The 17,678-nt window shown below is 42.2% G+C and overlaps 2 protein-coding genes across 2 annotated transcripts; both read left to right on the top strand.

The window, feature by feature from the left end:
* Positions 1-2,721: 2,721 nt before the first annotated feature.
* fam241a (family with sequence similarity 241 member A) lies at positions 2,722-6,068 on the top strand. Its single transcript, XM_004082746.5, has 2 exons — positions 2,722-3,131; positions 4,864-6,068. The coding sequence occupies exons 1-2, from the start codon at positions 2,940-2,942 to the stop codon at positions 5,119-5,121; spliced, it is 450 nt and encodes a 149-aa protein (XP_004082794.2). The 5' UTR covers positions 2,722-2,939; the 3' UTR covers positions 5,122-6,068.
* A 1,100-nt stretch (positions 6,069-7,168) lies between these two features.
* gpr135 (G protein-coupled receptor 135) lies at positions 7,169-14,371 on the top strand. The gene is made up of 2 exons (XM_004082772.5): positions 7,169-8,510; positions 10,546-14,371. The coding sequence occupies exons 1-2, from the start codon at positions 8,404-8,406 to the stop codon at positions 11,876-11,878; spliced, it is 1,440 nt and encodes a 479-aa protein (XP_004082820.1). The 5' UTR covers positions 7,169-8,403; the 3' UTR covers positions 11,879-14,371.
* Positions 14,372-17,678: the final 3,307 nt, after the last annotated feature.

The raw sequence follows: 17,678 nt of genomic DNA, 5'->3' as shown, positions 1-17,678 counted from the left end.
CTGTCATAAGATAAATAATGTGAAACCCCTCAGCTCTTTCTAAAAACTGTGTACGATTTCTTGATTGTGATTGGATAAATTCCGATGTAAACCTGTGGCAACACTGTCATGAGACTCTTCTGGGACACTTTCTAGCTCATTTTTAAAATGTCGAATGTGAATAAAATGAACAGATTTGTTTCTCTGATAAAACCACAGTGTGTTTTTGTTACTGTGTTGTTTTCTTTTTCACATGATTGACATTTTATATATTTACAGTGAGCGGTTGATAATTAATAATATGCAACACATCATATGAACCCATTTTTAAATTTTGACCATTGTTTTTTTTCTGATATTTTCTTAATTTTATTTTTGGTCTTTAAGTCAGAAATTTACAAAACAAAAAGAAAAGTATCCCATTGTCAAAAGAAATGTTCATGAAATATTTTGTTTGCATTTATTGTTATTAAAAGGGTTCAAAGACATAAATACTCCATAAAAAGACTGTTGGCAGATTGGTTGATCCTCACACGTTCTCATATTACCAAATGTGGCCCTCTTTGCAAAAACACTTCCTGTTCTAGAAAAGAAGTAGAATTTATTTTCTAAATTCAGTCCTGTTTTTTCTTTATTTAGTTTTGCTTCTTGATCTTTGTGTTCTATAAATTAGACTTAAGCATAATTCTTATCTAGTCAGATAAATTTGTGTTTTGGGTTTGTTGTTATTTTTTTGTACATGTGTATGGAAGCATTTGTGTAGTATAATAAAAAATAAAAGTCAAAACCAGAAATGCCTTTTCATTTCAAAATGAAGCTGCATTTGCCCCATTAGGCTATAGAAGGAAAACAGTTCTTATAGTTACTGTATTACTGTGTAAACCACTATAGTAATACCAGGAAATACATTCAAGATTTGATCGGCGCTGACTGATGACGTTTCTCCTCTAACGTTTTTTTTTTTTTTTTTTTTATGAAATCAATCTAATCAGGTTGCGAGGATTACAGTTTATAATTGAGTTTATAGTACTTATAAACATTACATTATATATACACGTTTAAAAACGTAATAAAACGTTAAACTTTTATTGGCGCTGATTTATGACGTAACTCCTCCCCCCTTTTTTTCTTTTCCTTTTTTGCACACAACCAAACCAGCAGGTACACGCGTATGGAAGCATTTGTGTAGCATAATTAAAAATAAAAGTCAAAACCAAAAATGCTTTTCATTTTCAAAATAGAACTGCATCAAATGACTCAAAATTAAAATGAAAAACAATCTGCCAAATTGTTTTTTCTTTTTTTTTTCAACACTGTTTATTCTGTCACTTAATTCATATGATAAATAAAATGGTATTTGACATTTCATTTTCAAAAAGTTCCCTGGTAAATGTGTAGCAAAATTCATTCAGAAATGTCTAAATTGACAATTAAAATGGATTACAGAAATGCTTTTTCATTTTCAAAATGTAACTTCATCAAATGACTCAAAATTAAAATGAAAAATCAATACTTCAAAATGCTTTTTCATTTTTTTACTTAAAAACCGCTTGATTGTCGCAATATTCAATTCGACTTAGTATTTCCAGCGAGGAGGCGGGGCGATGACGTCACTGCTATCTCCGTGTGTCCGGCTGCTAAGAGACACAGACATGCTAGGAGCAGCTTTGTGTTAGCGGCAGATGAGATGGCTTTGTGACGGTTGTGCTCTCCTGATGATTTTATCCAGCTTCTCAGGACTAAGTAGCAGCATTTCCGCCTTCATTGATATGGAGCTTCGGATTGCGGGGCTTCGCGTTCCGCTATTCAGAGGCGGTTGCCAGTCAAGAGACAAAGCTAGACGGGGGGAAGTTTTGACTAACCGCGGTGCGTCTGAAGGAGGAACGCAGAAGGCGAAAATGCTGCTATGTAGCCCTGAGAAGCTGTGTACAATCATCAGGGGAGCACAATCGTCACAAAGCCGTCTTCTCTGCCGCTAACACAAAGCTACAAGCCTGGCCGCACTGCTCCTAGCATTTCTGTGTCTCTTAGCAGCCGGACACACGGAGATAGCAGTGACGTCATCGCCCCACCTCCTCGCTGGAAATACTAAGTGGAATTGAATATTGCGACAATGTTCGCAGGGTGGATGTTAAAATGCAATCCCCTCTTTGCATTTTCATTTTAATTATGACACAGAATAAGCGGTTGAAAGCGGTGAAAGCGGTAGAAATGAAAAAGCAGTTTGAAGTATTGATTTTTCATTTTAATTTTGAGTCATTTGATGCTGTTATATTTTGAAACTGAAAAAGCATTTCTGTTAATCCATTTTAATTGTCAATTTAGACATTTCTGAATGAATTTTGCTACACATTTACCAGAGAACTTTTTGAAAATGAAATGTCAAATACCATTTTATTTATCATTTTAATAAAGTGACAGCAGTGTTGAAAAGCAGTGTTGAAAAAAAAAAACGAAAAACCAGTTTGGCAGATTGTTTTTCCTTTTAATTTTGAGTCATTTGATGCAGCTTCATTTTGAAAATGAAAAAGCATTTCTGGTTTTGACTTTTATTTTTAATTATGCTACACAAATGCTTCCATACACGTGTACCTGCTGGTTTGGTTGTGTGCAAAAAAGGAAGAGAAAAAAAAAGGGGGTGGGGTTGCGTCAGAAATCAGCGCCAATAAAGTTCGTTTTATTACGTTTTTATACATGTGTATATAATGTAATCTTTATATTATAAACTGTAATCCTTGCAAATTGGTTAGATTTATTTTATTTCAAAAAATAAAATAAAAAAAATAGACGTTAGAGGAGAAACGTCATCAGTCAGCGCCGATCAAATCTTGAATGTATTTCTTGGTATTACTATAGTGGTTTACACAGTAATACAGTAACTATAAGAACTGTTTTCCTTCTATAGCCTAATGAGATAAATACAGAAATAAAAATATATTTGCGTGGTGACGTAACGCGTAATGCGTGACGTTTCTCTGTCTGCTTCCGGTCAGTTCTCCGTGATCTCCAAAGTTGGATCCAGTAAACCCCCAAACATGTCCGTGGAACCGCAGCCCGTGGACCGGCCGGACCTCGCGAACCGACCGGAGCGCCTGACACTGGAGGCCCGGAACCGACCAAGGCCGACGCGGCACGGCCGGGATCCGCACCGGGTAAAGCTCCGTTCCCGGAACTAACCAACTGCCGCCGCCTCTGGAAGTTCAGAGCTCTGAACAGGATTTGACCTTTTTGCTAAGGGATCCACCCAAATATGACAGTCGCAGGCGTGTTTCGCTCATGTGGTTCAGCCCGCCTCATCCCGGTTCCGTTCTCTGTGATCCGTATCGGGTCGCAGGGATATTTTAAAACAGCGTTTTCCAAACCGTAGCCCAGATAGACTGTAACGAAGAGAGAAAGGCGGATGCACCTGTCGGTCACGGATGATTGGGAAAGACCTCGTGACTCAGCCAGACCCAGGATCACCTGAGCCAGGTGTGCTGGAGACCCTGTAGGACCAGAGGAGACACGAACCCAAGTGATGTCATAGGTCTATCTATGGTGAACGTGAAGTGGTTTACATTTATGCACTATAGTGTAAACATACAACGTTCCTGACATAGTATTCAGTCAGTATAATTCAAAAACTTAGTATGGTAAACTTACAGCGATCAAACAGATATTTCACTGAAATGTATCAGTGTTGTTGTCTTAGATTGACAAAAACAACGTAAGAAGTAAAAAAGACTATTTACTGAGATAAAGTAAAGAAAAACAGATTAAACCTTTCATGTCTGTAATATTTGTTAAACTTTAAGAAAGGAAAGAATTTATTTGTTAAATTGAAACTATAATAGCACTACAAATTTGACTTTCCTCCAAATTTGCGTGAGACTTTGTGTTTGTTAATAAGGAATAAGCCGTATTTAGTCAAAGTTTGAATCTTGTTGCATTTGAAGCAAGTTTCGAGCACAAAGGTCCAAAACTGTTTCTTCTTCAATATCTGGAGCTACAAACCCCAAACGCTTTTGCGAAGCGTAAATGTCACTGTGGAGTTGAGCGGACGGCGTCCCCCCGAGCTAAAACGCGCTGCATAAAACACAGAAGACGCTCCGTTCCTCTGGGCTGCTGTTCGGTTTTAGAGTCGAGGTCTGGAAATCAAACCAAGGCCCGATGCCACGCTCACACCGAACACGATCACTGCAAGATGTGTGCTCACAACCTCGCCACTTGTGGGAGGAGCTACCGTCAAAAATTTCAGCCTCACTTTATGGGAGACACGGATAATGTTGGGAGATCTGGTTTATTGATTTGAAAGAGCTCTACAAAATCATCGGTAATCACGTCTCCATGGCGGGGGTAATGTCATAGACTCTCCCAGTACCGTGAGCTTCACCGTCACTGCAAGAGCTGTGTCTGCACGGTGGCCGCTTTCAGCCGTACTCCCGAATCTGTGTGACCCTGTTTGATGACCTCCTGTCCCGCGTTAGTCGGAGGAGGGAGGAAATAGAAAAAAATAATATAATAGGAGGAAGTTTTTACTGTTGTCTCCATACAAATAAGAAAAAATATGAAGTTCAAGTGAAGAACAATCAGATTCTCCTCCAGAGTTGAGGTCCTGATTTTACCAAATTTCAGATACAGAACAGACCAAAAGTTTGGACACACCAACTTTTGGTCTGTTCTGTATTTAAATTCTGGCAACAGCGCTCGACACCCGCTGGCGCCGCTGTGCCGTGTCTGGCGCTCTAGGGTAGAGGTAGGACCTCTCAGCGCGTCTGTACATTGACTCAGCATTATGTTGGTATGATGTTTCACTCGTGTGTTCTGAAGTGGTTCGACCCTGAAAGACTCAAACACAAACCGGTGCCGGTAAACCCCGTCAGCCTATGTGTTCTGTCTCAGTAGGTTGATGCCAACCTGACCCAACAGCAGCCTGCCGGCGCTGCAGAGGAGCCTCCGGATGACTGCGAGCGGATGGGGACGCTCTTTGGGATGATCAATAAGTGCCTGCGCGGGATCGGCTTCAGCCACATGTACTTCGGGAATCACACCGTGGAGCCTGTGGTGATCCTCTTCTTCTGGCTGCTGCTCTGGTTCCTGGGCATCCAGGCGTTGGGCCTGGTGGGAACCCTGTGCATCATAATCATCTACATCCAGGATTGATCCTGCCGGAAGAGCGCTGCCTGCTCCTTCGTGTGGTATCCGGTTGACCAGAAGGCTTGTGGACGTTTGTTTCAGTGGTTTGAGGTTCATTTGACCAGAGAAAGCCCAGGACTGAGCCTGTTTTTCTGAGGTGGTCATCACAGTCCGCCCTTCATGAACCAGAACCAAAGCTCCGTTCACCTGCTTCCATGGAAGAGCAACATCCCTGTGGCCGTCAGGAGATGCTGCGACAGCAGCAGCTCTGCAGGATTACCGCCATGTAAGCCTGACTTTGTTATCCAGCGGCCTCAATGCGTGCGCTCACACGGAAGTCCCCGATCAGTCAGTGCGTCAGCGTTACTGTCATGCTCTGACAGCTTCATGCGGTGACGTGTGGAACATCGGCGGTTCTCACAAAGCTGTTCTTTTCTCCTCTGTAGGGAATAAACGAGAGCAGAAATGTAGGAACTGTCTGTGTCTGTCACATGTTCCAGTCCAGGTTGGACCTGAGCACAGCTGGATGAGGTCACGACCTGAGCCTGACCTCCTGACCGTGAACCTACAGAACCACAGGTTCTGATGAGCTGCTGGAATAATTTGGTGCAGTTTGTTTCCTCTCCGATCTGATCGTAAAACTCCAACATTTGAGGGGGCGTGCGGCCTTGCTGAGGGTCGGAATCGCTGTCTTTTTGTCGAGTTATCAGGCCTTCCTGTTGATAATCAAGCTGGAACAGAAGCTGAGCTGCTTTCTGGTTCTAGAACATTCATGAGAGCACGTGCTGAGCTGATGAGCATTATATAGTCTTTTCCATCTGCGGGTTCTTGGAGTAATGTGTGGGATTTGGTGAAAGGGACTGTGGGCGTCTGTTTTAGTCTCTGTGGTCTTACAGATGAATAATGAATGACTTCAGCCAGAATGAACTGCTTCTTACTGATCAATAAAACTACTGAACTGGGTTTGAAGCAAAGATCTGCTCCCGTCTGATCTGCTGCTCACTGACTATGAAAACTAACAGAAGGAATCAAAACACGTTTAATAAAAATACCAACAAGACGTTTAAGACATTCACAATAGCAGATGTTTATAGACCAGTGACATAAAACACAACCAAAGTTCAGTTGCAGTCATCCTCTCCATTCGGTCTCCACAGCCTCACTTGGAGCTGCTGTTGCTACACTTGACAGGTGAAGTGAGACAGGAAATTAGTCTGGAATTAGCTCCGCCTATAACAGTATTCTGAAAATGTCAATTGGACAAAATAAGTTTGGAACTCTGTGGCTCCACCCACCCATGATTAAGAAAACCCATAGACTGTATTTAGGAACTGGACAAACTGACTCCTCCCCCTCCCCATTCCAGGAAGTACCCACCGGTTCCAAGAAGCCAAAATTCAGTAAAAGTCTATAGAGAAATAAACAGCTGTTTTTCTATTGGTCAGAATATCCGTTTGTGCTCTGATACCTTTTTCTAAATATCTTCTTGCAAATCAAAATCTTTTTAAAATATTTTTTTCTATTTGCAAGTTATTCAAGTTATAAACTGACCAATCAGATGCCTCAGGAAAAAGCTTGTGGTGCCCGCTGGCCCCCACCTTGAACATTTGGTTGACAGATTCTCCTGAGCCATTTTCGGTGGAATGGTTGTGGACTTCCAACAAGCTTACTCCTGGTTCGCAACAGTAGTTGCCTTGACCCTTGTGCTATCCTAGGCACTTTACCATTGGGAGTTGGGTCATCTAGACCCACTAGACAGAGCTCTGAACCTTTTTTCTTCAATGATTTGTGATCTTCACTGGTGTCCATGGATTACATGAAATCTTTCCACCTTTATCCACCTTTGTCATGGTAGGGAGAACACGCCAATGTAAGGGTGGGGTCATCTAAGATAGCACAAGGCCTAGAAACGTTGACTCAGACCAGCTCGGACCTATTCACGGTTGACTGGCTCCACATTGCGGCGCTCCTATCGCGGAAAAGTGCCGACCGAATTGGCTTCATTTCGCTGGAGCCGGAGGTAAGGCTTTTTCTATGGGTGAGGTCACACTCTGTGCTCTGTGCCAGTCTATGAGGAAAATCATATCTTTTCACCTGTGTGAGCTCCATTGACTGTAGGGAGTGACCAGAGTGACCATCAACGTCTTCTAATACAGTCAACAGCGTGGACCTGAGGTGGAGCGGCGAACCATCCAGGATTTTCCCCACCTTTGCTCAGCAGTGGCTGTGTTACCTCCAACACCTCCATGACCGTGAACAGAGAAGATAGAAAGATGGACTTTGTAACATTTGAGGCAATGAAGAACTGCACCCAGTAGTTTTTGGTGCAACTGCAACATCCAGTTTCTGGTGAATTCTGATCACAGGTGGCGTCTTGGTGTGTCATCAGAGTTAGAAGGCAGTTCTTGCAACACTACAGTACTTTTCATCCAGGAAAAAACATGTATTCAAATCTAAAGTGTGTACATTTGACACGCCTGCCTCAGATGATTTCATATCTAATCTCACTGACTGTTCTGATACGTCAGTTTAACGGCCCAAGAACCCACTCAGACTCACACATAGAGCACCTGAACTCTGGAACCTCCAACCTCGTCTGACTTCATGTTTTGCTCCTGACTAGTAAGCAAAGTCTAAAACACCAAAGGTTGCAGTTCCTCGGAATGCCACTAGAGGTTGGTTTCAGGAAGGAACCCTTTTTTTAATGTTAATATATTTAACTTTATAAAAAAAACTCAGCTGCTTTTACAGTCTGCTGTCAGAACATTTTAATATTATTCAACTGATGTGTTTTCATCTCCGATGATATCTTCACAAACCGGAAGAAAGATCAGGCTGGAGCAATGGCGTCATCAGCAGTTACCATAGCAACCCCCATCAGCTCGTCAACTGGTTCGGCGGGCGCGTGCGCGTCAGCAGGCGAAGAGAGGCGGGTTGTCGTGCCCCTGAAGCACACACTCAGGTCCGAGTCCGGATCTCGCCACCGCGGCCTTTCGGAGGAGCGCGCGGCCAGAGCGAGCGGTGCGAGGAGGAACTGAGGAGCCCGGATCGGCTGCGGAAGGAGGTGCTGGTTGCAGCGGGCGCAGCGGCAGCTCCTCTGAGACTCAGATGAATCTATGATGCAGATGCAGCAGACACCTTTTCATCCGGGAGGTGTGACGGCAGCACAGCCGCTGGAGATCATCCCAGCTCCCGCTTTCTCCGCTCCTCCTCCTCCTCCTCCTCCTCCTCCTCTGCGGACGAAGATGGAGCAGAAAAGGAACGGACGGGTTTGACAGACCGCTGAATGGGGCCCCCGAATCCTCGTCCATGGATTGGCCTGTTAGCTCGGCCTTGCGGGGCAGCAACTCCACATCTGAGTCGGTGGGGGTACGTCTCATCAACCACCTGAGCACCGCTTCACCTGCGTTGCCCAGGTAACAGTCCATCCACCTGCAGAAACGTGCGCGTGCGCGGGCATCTCCACTGCTGATCGAGGCTGTGTGAGAATTCCTTCCTTCACCTTTAGGTTCATGCTATAGTTCTTTCTATCTTTTTGGGACGTTCCCAAATTAATTTTCATAAAAGGAAAGAAACTAGCTTTTAAATGTTTTTAAAGTCTTTGAATGAGATGAGACAGGATTTGTGGTCCCACCAGAACACAGAGGCCCACAATGCTAGAGATTGTTCTGTGGATTGAAATTGATTCTGTTCCAGCGTTTGTCAGTTTTACCAGTAAAAATCTCAGTGGATGTCTGGGGTCCAATAAACGCCTCCATCCAAGAAGGCTGCACATCATTTCATAGGCTGTTCCTGCAGAAAACCTTTGATTTGGTTCTATAGTCTAACTGACAGTGTTGGTCTGGGTCAGGGGTCTGAAACCTTCAACACTTAAAGAGCAATTCGTGTGGATTTCTCACAAACAACCCAGTAGGAGTCGGACTTTACCCATTAGAAAAATAAGACATTGATATAAATTTTTTTAATTGTTACTTTTATAATTATTTTAAGCAAAACATAAAGAGAAAACATCCTTATTTCATCATACGTAATAGTTTATTTCTTTTGATAGAGGTTTAGCAAGTTTTTATGTTGTACCATTAACTGTATAGAAGAACTGCACTGAGTGACCCCTCCCCCCTGCCATCCCAAACAGGAAGTACCTGCTGGTTCCAAGAAGCCAAAATCCCATAGACTTCTATGGAGAAAGAAGCTGTTACTAAGTCGATCTATTGGTCAGAATAACAATTCTTACTTTAATATCTTTTTAAAAATGTTTTCTTGATTATCCTCTTTTTTTCATTATATTTTTTCTGTAGTTCAAGTTATTCAAGTTATAAACTGACCAATCAGATGCCTCAATAAAAGTCTAACGTTCAAAACTCTCAACTGACAGATTCTCCTGAGCTCACTTCCAAGTGGTAGGGGTGGACTTCCAACAAGCTCAGTCCTGATTGGTGAGAGTGGTTGTCATAGAAACGATTACTCAGACCAATCACTGTTTGCTGACGGTTTTTGGCTCCAACATGTTAACGTCCAAAAATGGTGATTGAATCCACCTTATTTCATTGGAGCTGGAAGTAAGTCATTTTCCATGGGTGATATCGCACTCACTCAGTCCAGGTCTCTGATACAGTCAATGGCTGTACAGACAGGTTGTCATGACACTTTTGAAAAGTTGACGATCTCCTTCATCAAGGTTGTTTAGCCAAAGCAGAACCACAGACATTTTATGCAATATCCAATATTCTATGGATGTTGTTGTCAATCTTGTGGGCCGGCAACTTCGCATGTTTGGTTCCTGCCCTGCCCACACATATGTCAAAATGTCTTTGAGCAAGACACCAAACCCCACATTACACCTGGTGGTTATAGGTTGACACCAATGTGATGCAGACGCCCCACCATCAGTGTGTGAATGTATGTGTGCATGGGTGAATGTGACTGGGACTTTAAGACACTTTGTGTCTTTAAGCAAGTTCGAAAAGTGCCATATTAATATACCCATTTTCCCAGAAACGCCATCCCAAAACTTCTTTGTGAGCTGCCAGGTCATTGTTGAGATGAAAAACTAGTTCCTAATCTTCTCATCTGGGTAAAATAATTACAAAAAATGTAGAAAAATGAATAATTTTCAATGTTGTAAAAGTTTTTGACAGTTTCTGTGTCCAGATTTGGGAGATCCTGACAGGTTGTTTTTTGCTTTGAAGAACAAAGCAACAACACTAATTCAAAACTTCAACAAACCTTGTTTTTCTTATTTTAGGCATAATTTTTGCTGGTTGAACCAGAAGAAAAAAGTTTATGGAACCAAATGACAACTATATTTCAGTATTTGAGTCACAGTGAGCTGACAGCCAGGAAGAAGGTCTTCACAAGCGCAGCAAGTTCTGTGGTGCACCTTCTATGCTAGAAGAACATCCTAAGTTTAAAGAATGAACTTTCCAAACCACTTCTCTATTGTGTCTTTAGGGTCGTTTCCATAGTGACCAGCCTGATGACTGCCACCACCAAGACTTCAACGCCTCCAGGAAACCTGACAGCGCTCAAAGAGCAGAGAGACAGTGACTCCGGGACCCATCAGACGTCCACTGTGCCGGTTCTGACGTTTGCAGAGACCAGCTCAGCTCTGCAGGGAGTCACTGTGGCAGCTCAGGCTCTGGTGCTGCTCTCCATCTTTATCCTGTCCAGCCTGGGTAACGCAGCAGTGATCATCGTCATCATCAAACACAGACAGCTGTGGACCGTGACCAACGCGTTCATCATGTCGCTGTCTTTGTCGGACTTCCTCACTGCCGTTCTTTGCCTGCCCTTCTCCTTCGTCATGCTCTTCAGCAAGGATGGTGTGTGGATGTTTGGAGAGGCATTCTGTGTTGCCAATGGATTCTTCAACACTTGTTTTGGCATCGTCTCCACTCTCACAATGACTCTGATCTCCTTTGACAGGTACTATGCCATCGTCAAGCAGCCACAGGCTAAAATTGGGCGTCAGAGAGCAACTCAGTTGCTGGTGGTTGTCTGGTTAATGGCAGTTTTTTTCTCTCTTCCCTGGTATCTGTTAGTTCATAGACCGACGCAGGTGCACAAAAAAGGTTTTTACCACTGCATGTATGTGTTCCACTCAGGTAGCTCTAGCATGGGGGCACTTTACAGCATCTGCCTCATCCTGGTGTGCTACCTTCTGCCCTTTTCCCTCATGTGTTTTTGTCACTACAACATCTGTAAAACTGTTCGCCTCTCTGAGATCAGGGTGAGGCCTGTGACCACTTACGCATACCTGCTGCGATTTTACAGTGAAATGAGGACAGCCACCACTGTGTTGATCATGATCGTCTTTATCATTGTTTGCTGGGGGCCGTATTGTCTGATGGGGTTGGTCACAGCAATCGGAGGCTACTCTTTCAACTCTGCCATGGACACAGTGGCTATTTGGTTAGCCTGGGCTAATGGAGCCATCAACCCTCTGATCTATGCTGTAAGAAACCCCAACATATCCATGTTGCTGGGGCGCAGTAGGGAGGAGGGCTATCGGACTGCACACCTCTCGAACCAGAGTCAGAACCGGGAGGTTCGGCTGAACCAAGCAGTGAGAATCAAGGACAGATACATGAGCAGACCAGGGATAAACAACTGCAGCCGGCTGTCCAGTTCAAGTCCTGGAAAAACCGGAGGGGCGGGAGATGTGGCAATGTGGGCCCACAGGAACCCTACAGTCTTCTTCTGCCGGGACGCCCAGCAAGACACGGCAGTGCAGGCCCACACTGCCAGGGCTCCAAAGACTAAGACGGCTGACACCAGCCTGTAAAAAGCTGAGTCCAGCCCAGTACACTGAGCTGAGGCTGTGAGGAAAACAATGCTGCGTCCTCAACCGGACTTTTCTCATGGGACTGCTTTGTTTGTTCTATTCAAGACCTCTGTCTGATTTGAACGTCTTTTTCTGTTTGGATCAAACGCTGCTTATTCATCAGTCATGGAGTCAGAAGGAGCCAAACGCCCAGACTCAGCAGAACTGTACACAACGGAAAAACTGAAGCTAAGACGTTTGAACTGTTTGGTGTCAGCAGAGGACCAGTGCCATTCCTGTTTTAGTCTACTGTGTTCAGTCTACAAATGAATCAAAGAAGATGAAAAGGTTTACGGAAGAGTCAGATTTACACCAGGCAGTGTCAAGGGGCTACGCAAAGGAAGCTAAAAAAACAAAACAATAAATGACTGTTGTAACCCTTTACCATCGGATCTTTATCTCCAGCATTGACGTTCTTTGAAATACTTTAACATCTCGGCTGTTGACAGTATTGAAGTCCCACTCCATTCATCTTTTGATCTGTAAAGGCTTTCCCAGTGGTCTTTTCATTCTGATTATGCTATTTTTTAGCCAAAACCAAGAAACCTGGGTCATTTTCTAGGACCAATATTATAAATCTAATATTAATTCCCCTCTGAGTTGTGGGCGGGACCCATTGGGGAAACCTAAGTAAGATATCCCAATAACCTTTTGTTTACACACTTTCGTGGTGTTTACATTACTGGTGCAACAATAACGGCGACCAATATTGGAGCTATCCAGAATTACAGTTTTGATCCAGAGTCCAGCTCAGACGAAACAAACAAAGATCTATTTGTCTGCATAATAGAGCAGGGAGCTTGTGTCCCGCCCAGTGTATTTGTGACATCACAAAAGAGGCCTTTTTCAAACTGCATTTTCTTCTTCTGCTCCTGATTCACAACTGCTTTACCTGTAGTTGAAAGAGGTTTGGTACGAAATGTTAAAGTGGTACAAATCTGGTGAATTTGCTCCAGGCTTTTTCTTTCACAGCTCTATTCCGATACGTGAAAGATTTGATGTTTTATAATTCTGACCGGGCACAAAACCCCAATTATTAGCTTCCGCTCCGTGATCAATTTTCAAACAGTCAGCTGTTTTGAAAAGAACGCTACCTGTCCATCACTACCAAATTAGAGTCCCTGATTGGTCAAAGTTGAACTGGTTTAACTTTCACCGTGTGTTCTGTGGCCGTATGTTTTGTATATGTAGAGCCTGAAACGGCCTTAAAAACTTGTGTAGTGACACGTGAATGGGAGGTTTTAAATTTAAAAGCCCAAAATACACATATGCCCACATTTGCCTAGATTTTTCTTTGAAAGTGGCCCCTTAATGGGCATTTCTGAGGCTGGTGTGAACGTAGCATTAAAGGAGTAAATTGAAGAATATCAGCGCAAAGCTGCTTTTCTCAGCCTCAGAATCCACTGAAATTACGTTAAACGGCTGGAGACTTACCCTGTTTAACACACCAGTTGTTATTTGTGGTCATCGAGGACAGCTCCGGTAGGCTAATCTAATAAATCATCATTAGATTAAGATTGCTATTGACCAGAAGAAAGCTAATTATTTCCACGAGGCCTAACCACAATGACCGTAGTTTTAGAAAGGCCTAAACAAGCGACCAGACGATTACGTGGAGGAGATTTTGTGGTCATCTCTATACTGAGAAGGAGGATGGAGAAAAGCGCCGGCAAACCTGTAGAAAGGTGCAGCAGTGACAGGATGGGGTCAGAGGGGTTAAACGAACACGAAGAGACACAAACCTGCAAGAAAAAAGCATGTAATGCTATCAAACTGATCGCCAGTGTTAAATGTGAAATGGACACGAGTGGCAGAAGAGTTCTGTTCAGAGGTCAAAGAAAATCCTGGGGCATGGCCTGGGGTTCGATTCCGGACTGACCCTCCATCGTGTGTCATTGGTTTGGTCTTTGATGTCTGTAGAAACAAAACGATTTTTCTGTATGTTTGCATGTTTATATTTACTCTCAGAATCCAGCGTCATGGAGTGACATGGCGTTTATGGGTGAAGGGGGCGGAGTCCAGCGGTTCTTGAAAGCATTTTCCAGCAGTTCTGCGTGTTTTCATTTCTTGCTAATGTCTGGATTCCAGTTTTAAAGGGACATGAACCGACTCTAAAATGACAGTTAAACTGATCTCAGGTTGATTCTCAGGTACTCAAGAAATTACGGGATACATTTTTACAACATAAAAAAATCAGAAAAGGAATGTTTTCACTGTGAAAGACGTCAGTTGATCTTGCCCTGTTTTCATTTTTAGGTGTATGTGTTGATGTTGACTCTGCATCTGCACATCCAAAAGTGGCTTGTTTGTATTTGTTTAAGCGAAAAAATGCCCAATCATGACAAAAAAAATGTTTATTAAAACAGAGATTTGTGTTAGAATTTGCTTTGAAAGGTTTGTATTTTCATTTGTACTTTGTTATTGGAAACATTAAAATAAGCAGAAAAGACAAAACTGTCATTTTTCATCTCTGTGTCAGAAGCAGTTTTCCTTCGAGGTTTTGGACTTTTTTGATCCAGCCAGAACCTGAGGTTCACACATCTGGCTTTTTGTGGGGCATTAATCTTCATTTTCTCACAAAAATTTGTAAGGAGGAGCCTCTCTGGGAAGAGACCCCAGGGAAGACCAAGAACACACTGGAGAGAATGCAGCAGCCCTGGAAACACCTTGGGGTCCCCCTAGAGGAGCTGGAGGAAGAGGCTGGGGGGAGGGACGTCTAGGCATCTTCACTTAGACTGTTGCCCCCGCGATCCGGTCCCAGATGAGCAGAAGAAGATTGATGAATGGAATTTATGAGAAAACAATAATCAATAAGAAACAAGTCATCCAAGTCATGTCATCAAAGGATTCCGGTCGTTATGGCAACTGTACTTTACCGGGTATCTAGGAGACGTTTTGCTGCACATCTCAGCTTCTTTAGTGCAAAGTACAAGAGGACGATGACACTGTCCAAGCCACAGAGAAGTGTTAGTCTTAGACACATCACAGCAAAGAAAAAGAACTTGGTCAGCTTAGGGGAGAACACCATCAACAAAAAGCTCGTTATTCATGTAACTTGGATCCAGGACAGCGTTAGAAATAAGGGGGAAAAAATGGTTGTCCGGTGGTAAGTAATATTTGGTTGTCCTCTCCAGTTTTTGGTTGTCCTTCGATACCAATATTTAACAGCAACGAAACCTACTCAGATGTCAGTACTTACATCTTTATTTCTTCTATACATCTAATATCAACTGCCTCTTATGATGGACATTTAATAAACTCTTTAAATATTAAAAACAAACATTTTACTAAATATTGAAGCATCTGGTTACACAAAGGAATGCCAAAAACTTGAAACTAATATCTTTATAACTAGTATCTTTACACAGATTAAAATATATTGGTTCTTTTTTTTTCTTTGGTTTTGAGAATTGTTGTTTAAAAAATATAAAATACAAAGACTGTTGTAAAAATTTAGAATATCATATCGATCCCATGGAAAAAGTTTTTTTCAGCTCATGTCAGTCTGTTCTGTTTTGAGTGAAAGTTATAGTGTTTTATGAATGTGTTTTAAATCTTCTGTTAATGGGCTGATTATTTTGAACGTGTTTTTGGAGACCTCTAGCGGTTGCGCCAGGTACTGTTGTTCAACACATTCATTTGAATAATCTTTATTGAAAAGTGCACATGTAGAAACAGAAGATTTTGCTAGCATGCACGCACTTCGTTTGTCAGTGGAAAGAATTTGCTGCATACGACTCAATTCAGAAGTTGCCAAAAACTAACCTTTGAAACTTGAAAATAGTCGAAAAATACCAAACTGTTGAATAAAAGACCAGCTATCACACGGACAACCATCAGGTTCATTTTTGGTTGTCCTCCGGACAACAGGATAACTGCTTATTTCGAACGTTGCAGGAGATGTCATTCTATTATATTCCTAAATATACACAAGGAATAAGCCCCCTCCCTCTGAATGATAACTTTTATTTTTTTTTTACATATAAATTGTGTATCCCATAAATACGTAGCAATAAACACCAAAATCAGAATTTGACACCTGGCGGTATTTATTTATTTATGGTGTTACAACGTAATATTTTAACATAAAAATAAATGAGAAACTGCTGCTCTTTGACACCAGCCTCTAGTGGTCATTTAATGAACTGCAACATTTAGTCCTATGGTTGGTGTCAAATCCGGTGTGGCTTAGTATCTACATCCTCCACACCCTACACCCTGTGTCCCAAAATTAGACTCAATATTTAAAAGAGAACGACAACTCTCATGTGTTAAAGGTTGCTGTAACCAGGTGGAAATGTGCAGCTTTAACCCTTGTGCTATCTTAGATGACCCCCCCCCACCCTTACATTGACGTGTTCTCCCTACCATGACAAAGGTGGATAAAGGTGGAAAGATTTCATGTAATCCATGAACACCAGTGAAGATCACAAATCATTGAAGAAAAAAGGGTTCAGAGCACTGTCTAGTGGGTCTAGATGACCCAACTCCCAATGTGAAAGGGCCTAGGATAAAGAGCACAAGGGTTACATTTGAATTCTTTTGCACATTTTCAGTCTGCTGCAGATCCGAGCGGGACACTGCTGTGAGGATTTGCCCAGCAGAGACATTGGATGGACAATAAAGTTATCACACACGTTTGAGCTGTGAAGTGTGTAATTTGTCATTGGAGAGTTATTGTTGATGTGATTGATAGAGTTAGAAAACCTTTGGGTCCTTTCTTCCAGCAACGCCTCAACTTCACACCCTGTTCTGTCTCCTGATTGGCTGTTTCTGGATGTTTGCCTCCTTTCTCACCAGCATGGACCTTCAATGATCAGTGAGGGTGGGGTTTGAGGGTGGAACTTCAGTGGTTTTTACTAGCTCCTTTACCAGCAGAGATTTCCACCTGGATTCTGCAGCTGCTCTGTGCAGCACATCTTACCTTATAATAATAAAATTCCCAAATCAATCATTGAAGATGGTCAAAATGATTGATCTCTATTTCACTTAACTTTTTTTCCCTGTTAATGTCCATGTTTTATTTATTTATTTATTTTTGAAAACTTTATTGAACGCAACAATCCAATACACAACAGTGCAAGAGAGCAACAATGAAGGAACAAACCAGGGGGTTATTATTACATTTTACACAAATACATTGAACAGTGATGAAAGTCAGGCAAGGAAAAAATCCCTGAACTTTTCTTTGAGCGATATGGCGGGCACAGAGCGAAATTTTGGAAAAATACGTGGTCTTAGATGCATTCTGGTGCATTCTGGCAGCTAGTTATTCACTTCTTTATCAAGAAACTAAGACTAATTGGAGCATCATGATTTGTCATTCAAACCCCTAGTTTGACTCTCCATTAAGGACTTGCTGGTCCTAAAAAAGAATTTGGAAAATTGCTCAAAGTAACACAATCCTACAATCTACGCTTTTCCTTAAAGCTGCAAAACATACAATTGCTAAAATATAGTAACATCAAAGCCCCAAATGGCAAAAAGAACACCAGTAACTATGATATTCTATGAAAAAACCTCAGTTATTTATACATTATTTCTGCTTTAGAAATGACTGATGTACAACATCCACTTGCACTGTTTTCTCAAACTATAATTACATCAAAATATGGGATCTGCTTTAAACTATAATTCTATAACATAATACATCAATTCTTTAACACCAATACTAAGTAATCTGGGAAATATCAAAACAAACATACAAACTAAACAAAACATTGTAAACATTATTTTTTAAGGGAGTGCGGGTCCAAACCAT

This window comes from Oryzias latipes, chromosome 22, assembly GCF_053564925.1.
Source record: "Oryzias latipes strain Hd-rR chromosome 22, Olatipes_Hd-rR_3.1".
Lineage (NCBI taxonomy): Eukaryota > Metazoa > Chordata > Actinopteri > Beloniformes > Adrianichthyidae > Oryzias > Oryzias latipes.
This window is presented reverse-complemented; position numbering and strand designations above follow the sequence as displayed.

Coding starts and splice junctions, on each gene's coding strand:
- gpr135 (XM_004082772.5), top strand. CDS start 8,404: ATGGATTGGCCTGTTAGCTCGGCCTTGCGGGGCAGCAACTCCACATCT. Junction 8,511..10,545: donor GCTTCACCTGCGTTGCCCAG/GTAACAGTCCAT, acceptor TTGTGTCTTTAG/GGTCGTTTCCATAGTGACCA.
- fam241a (XM_004082746.5), top strand. CDS start 2,940: ATGCGTGACGTTTCTCTGTCTGCTTCCGGTCAGTTCTCCGTGATCTCC. Junction 3,132..4,863: donor ACGGCCGGGATCCGCACCGG/GTAAAGCTCCGT, acceptor CTGTCTCAGTAG/GTTGATGCCAACCTGACCCA.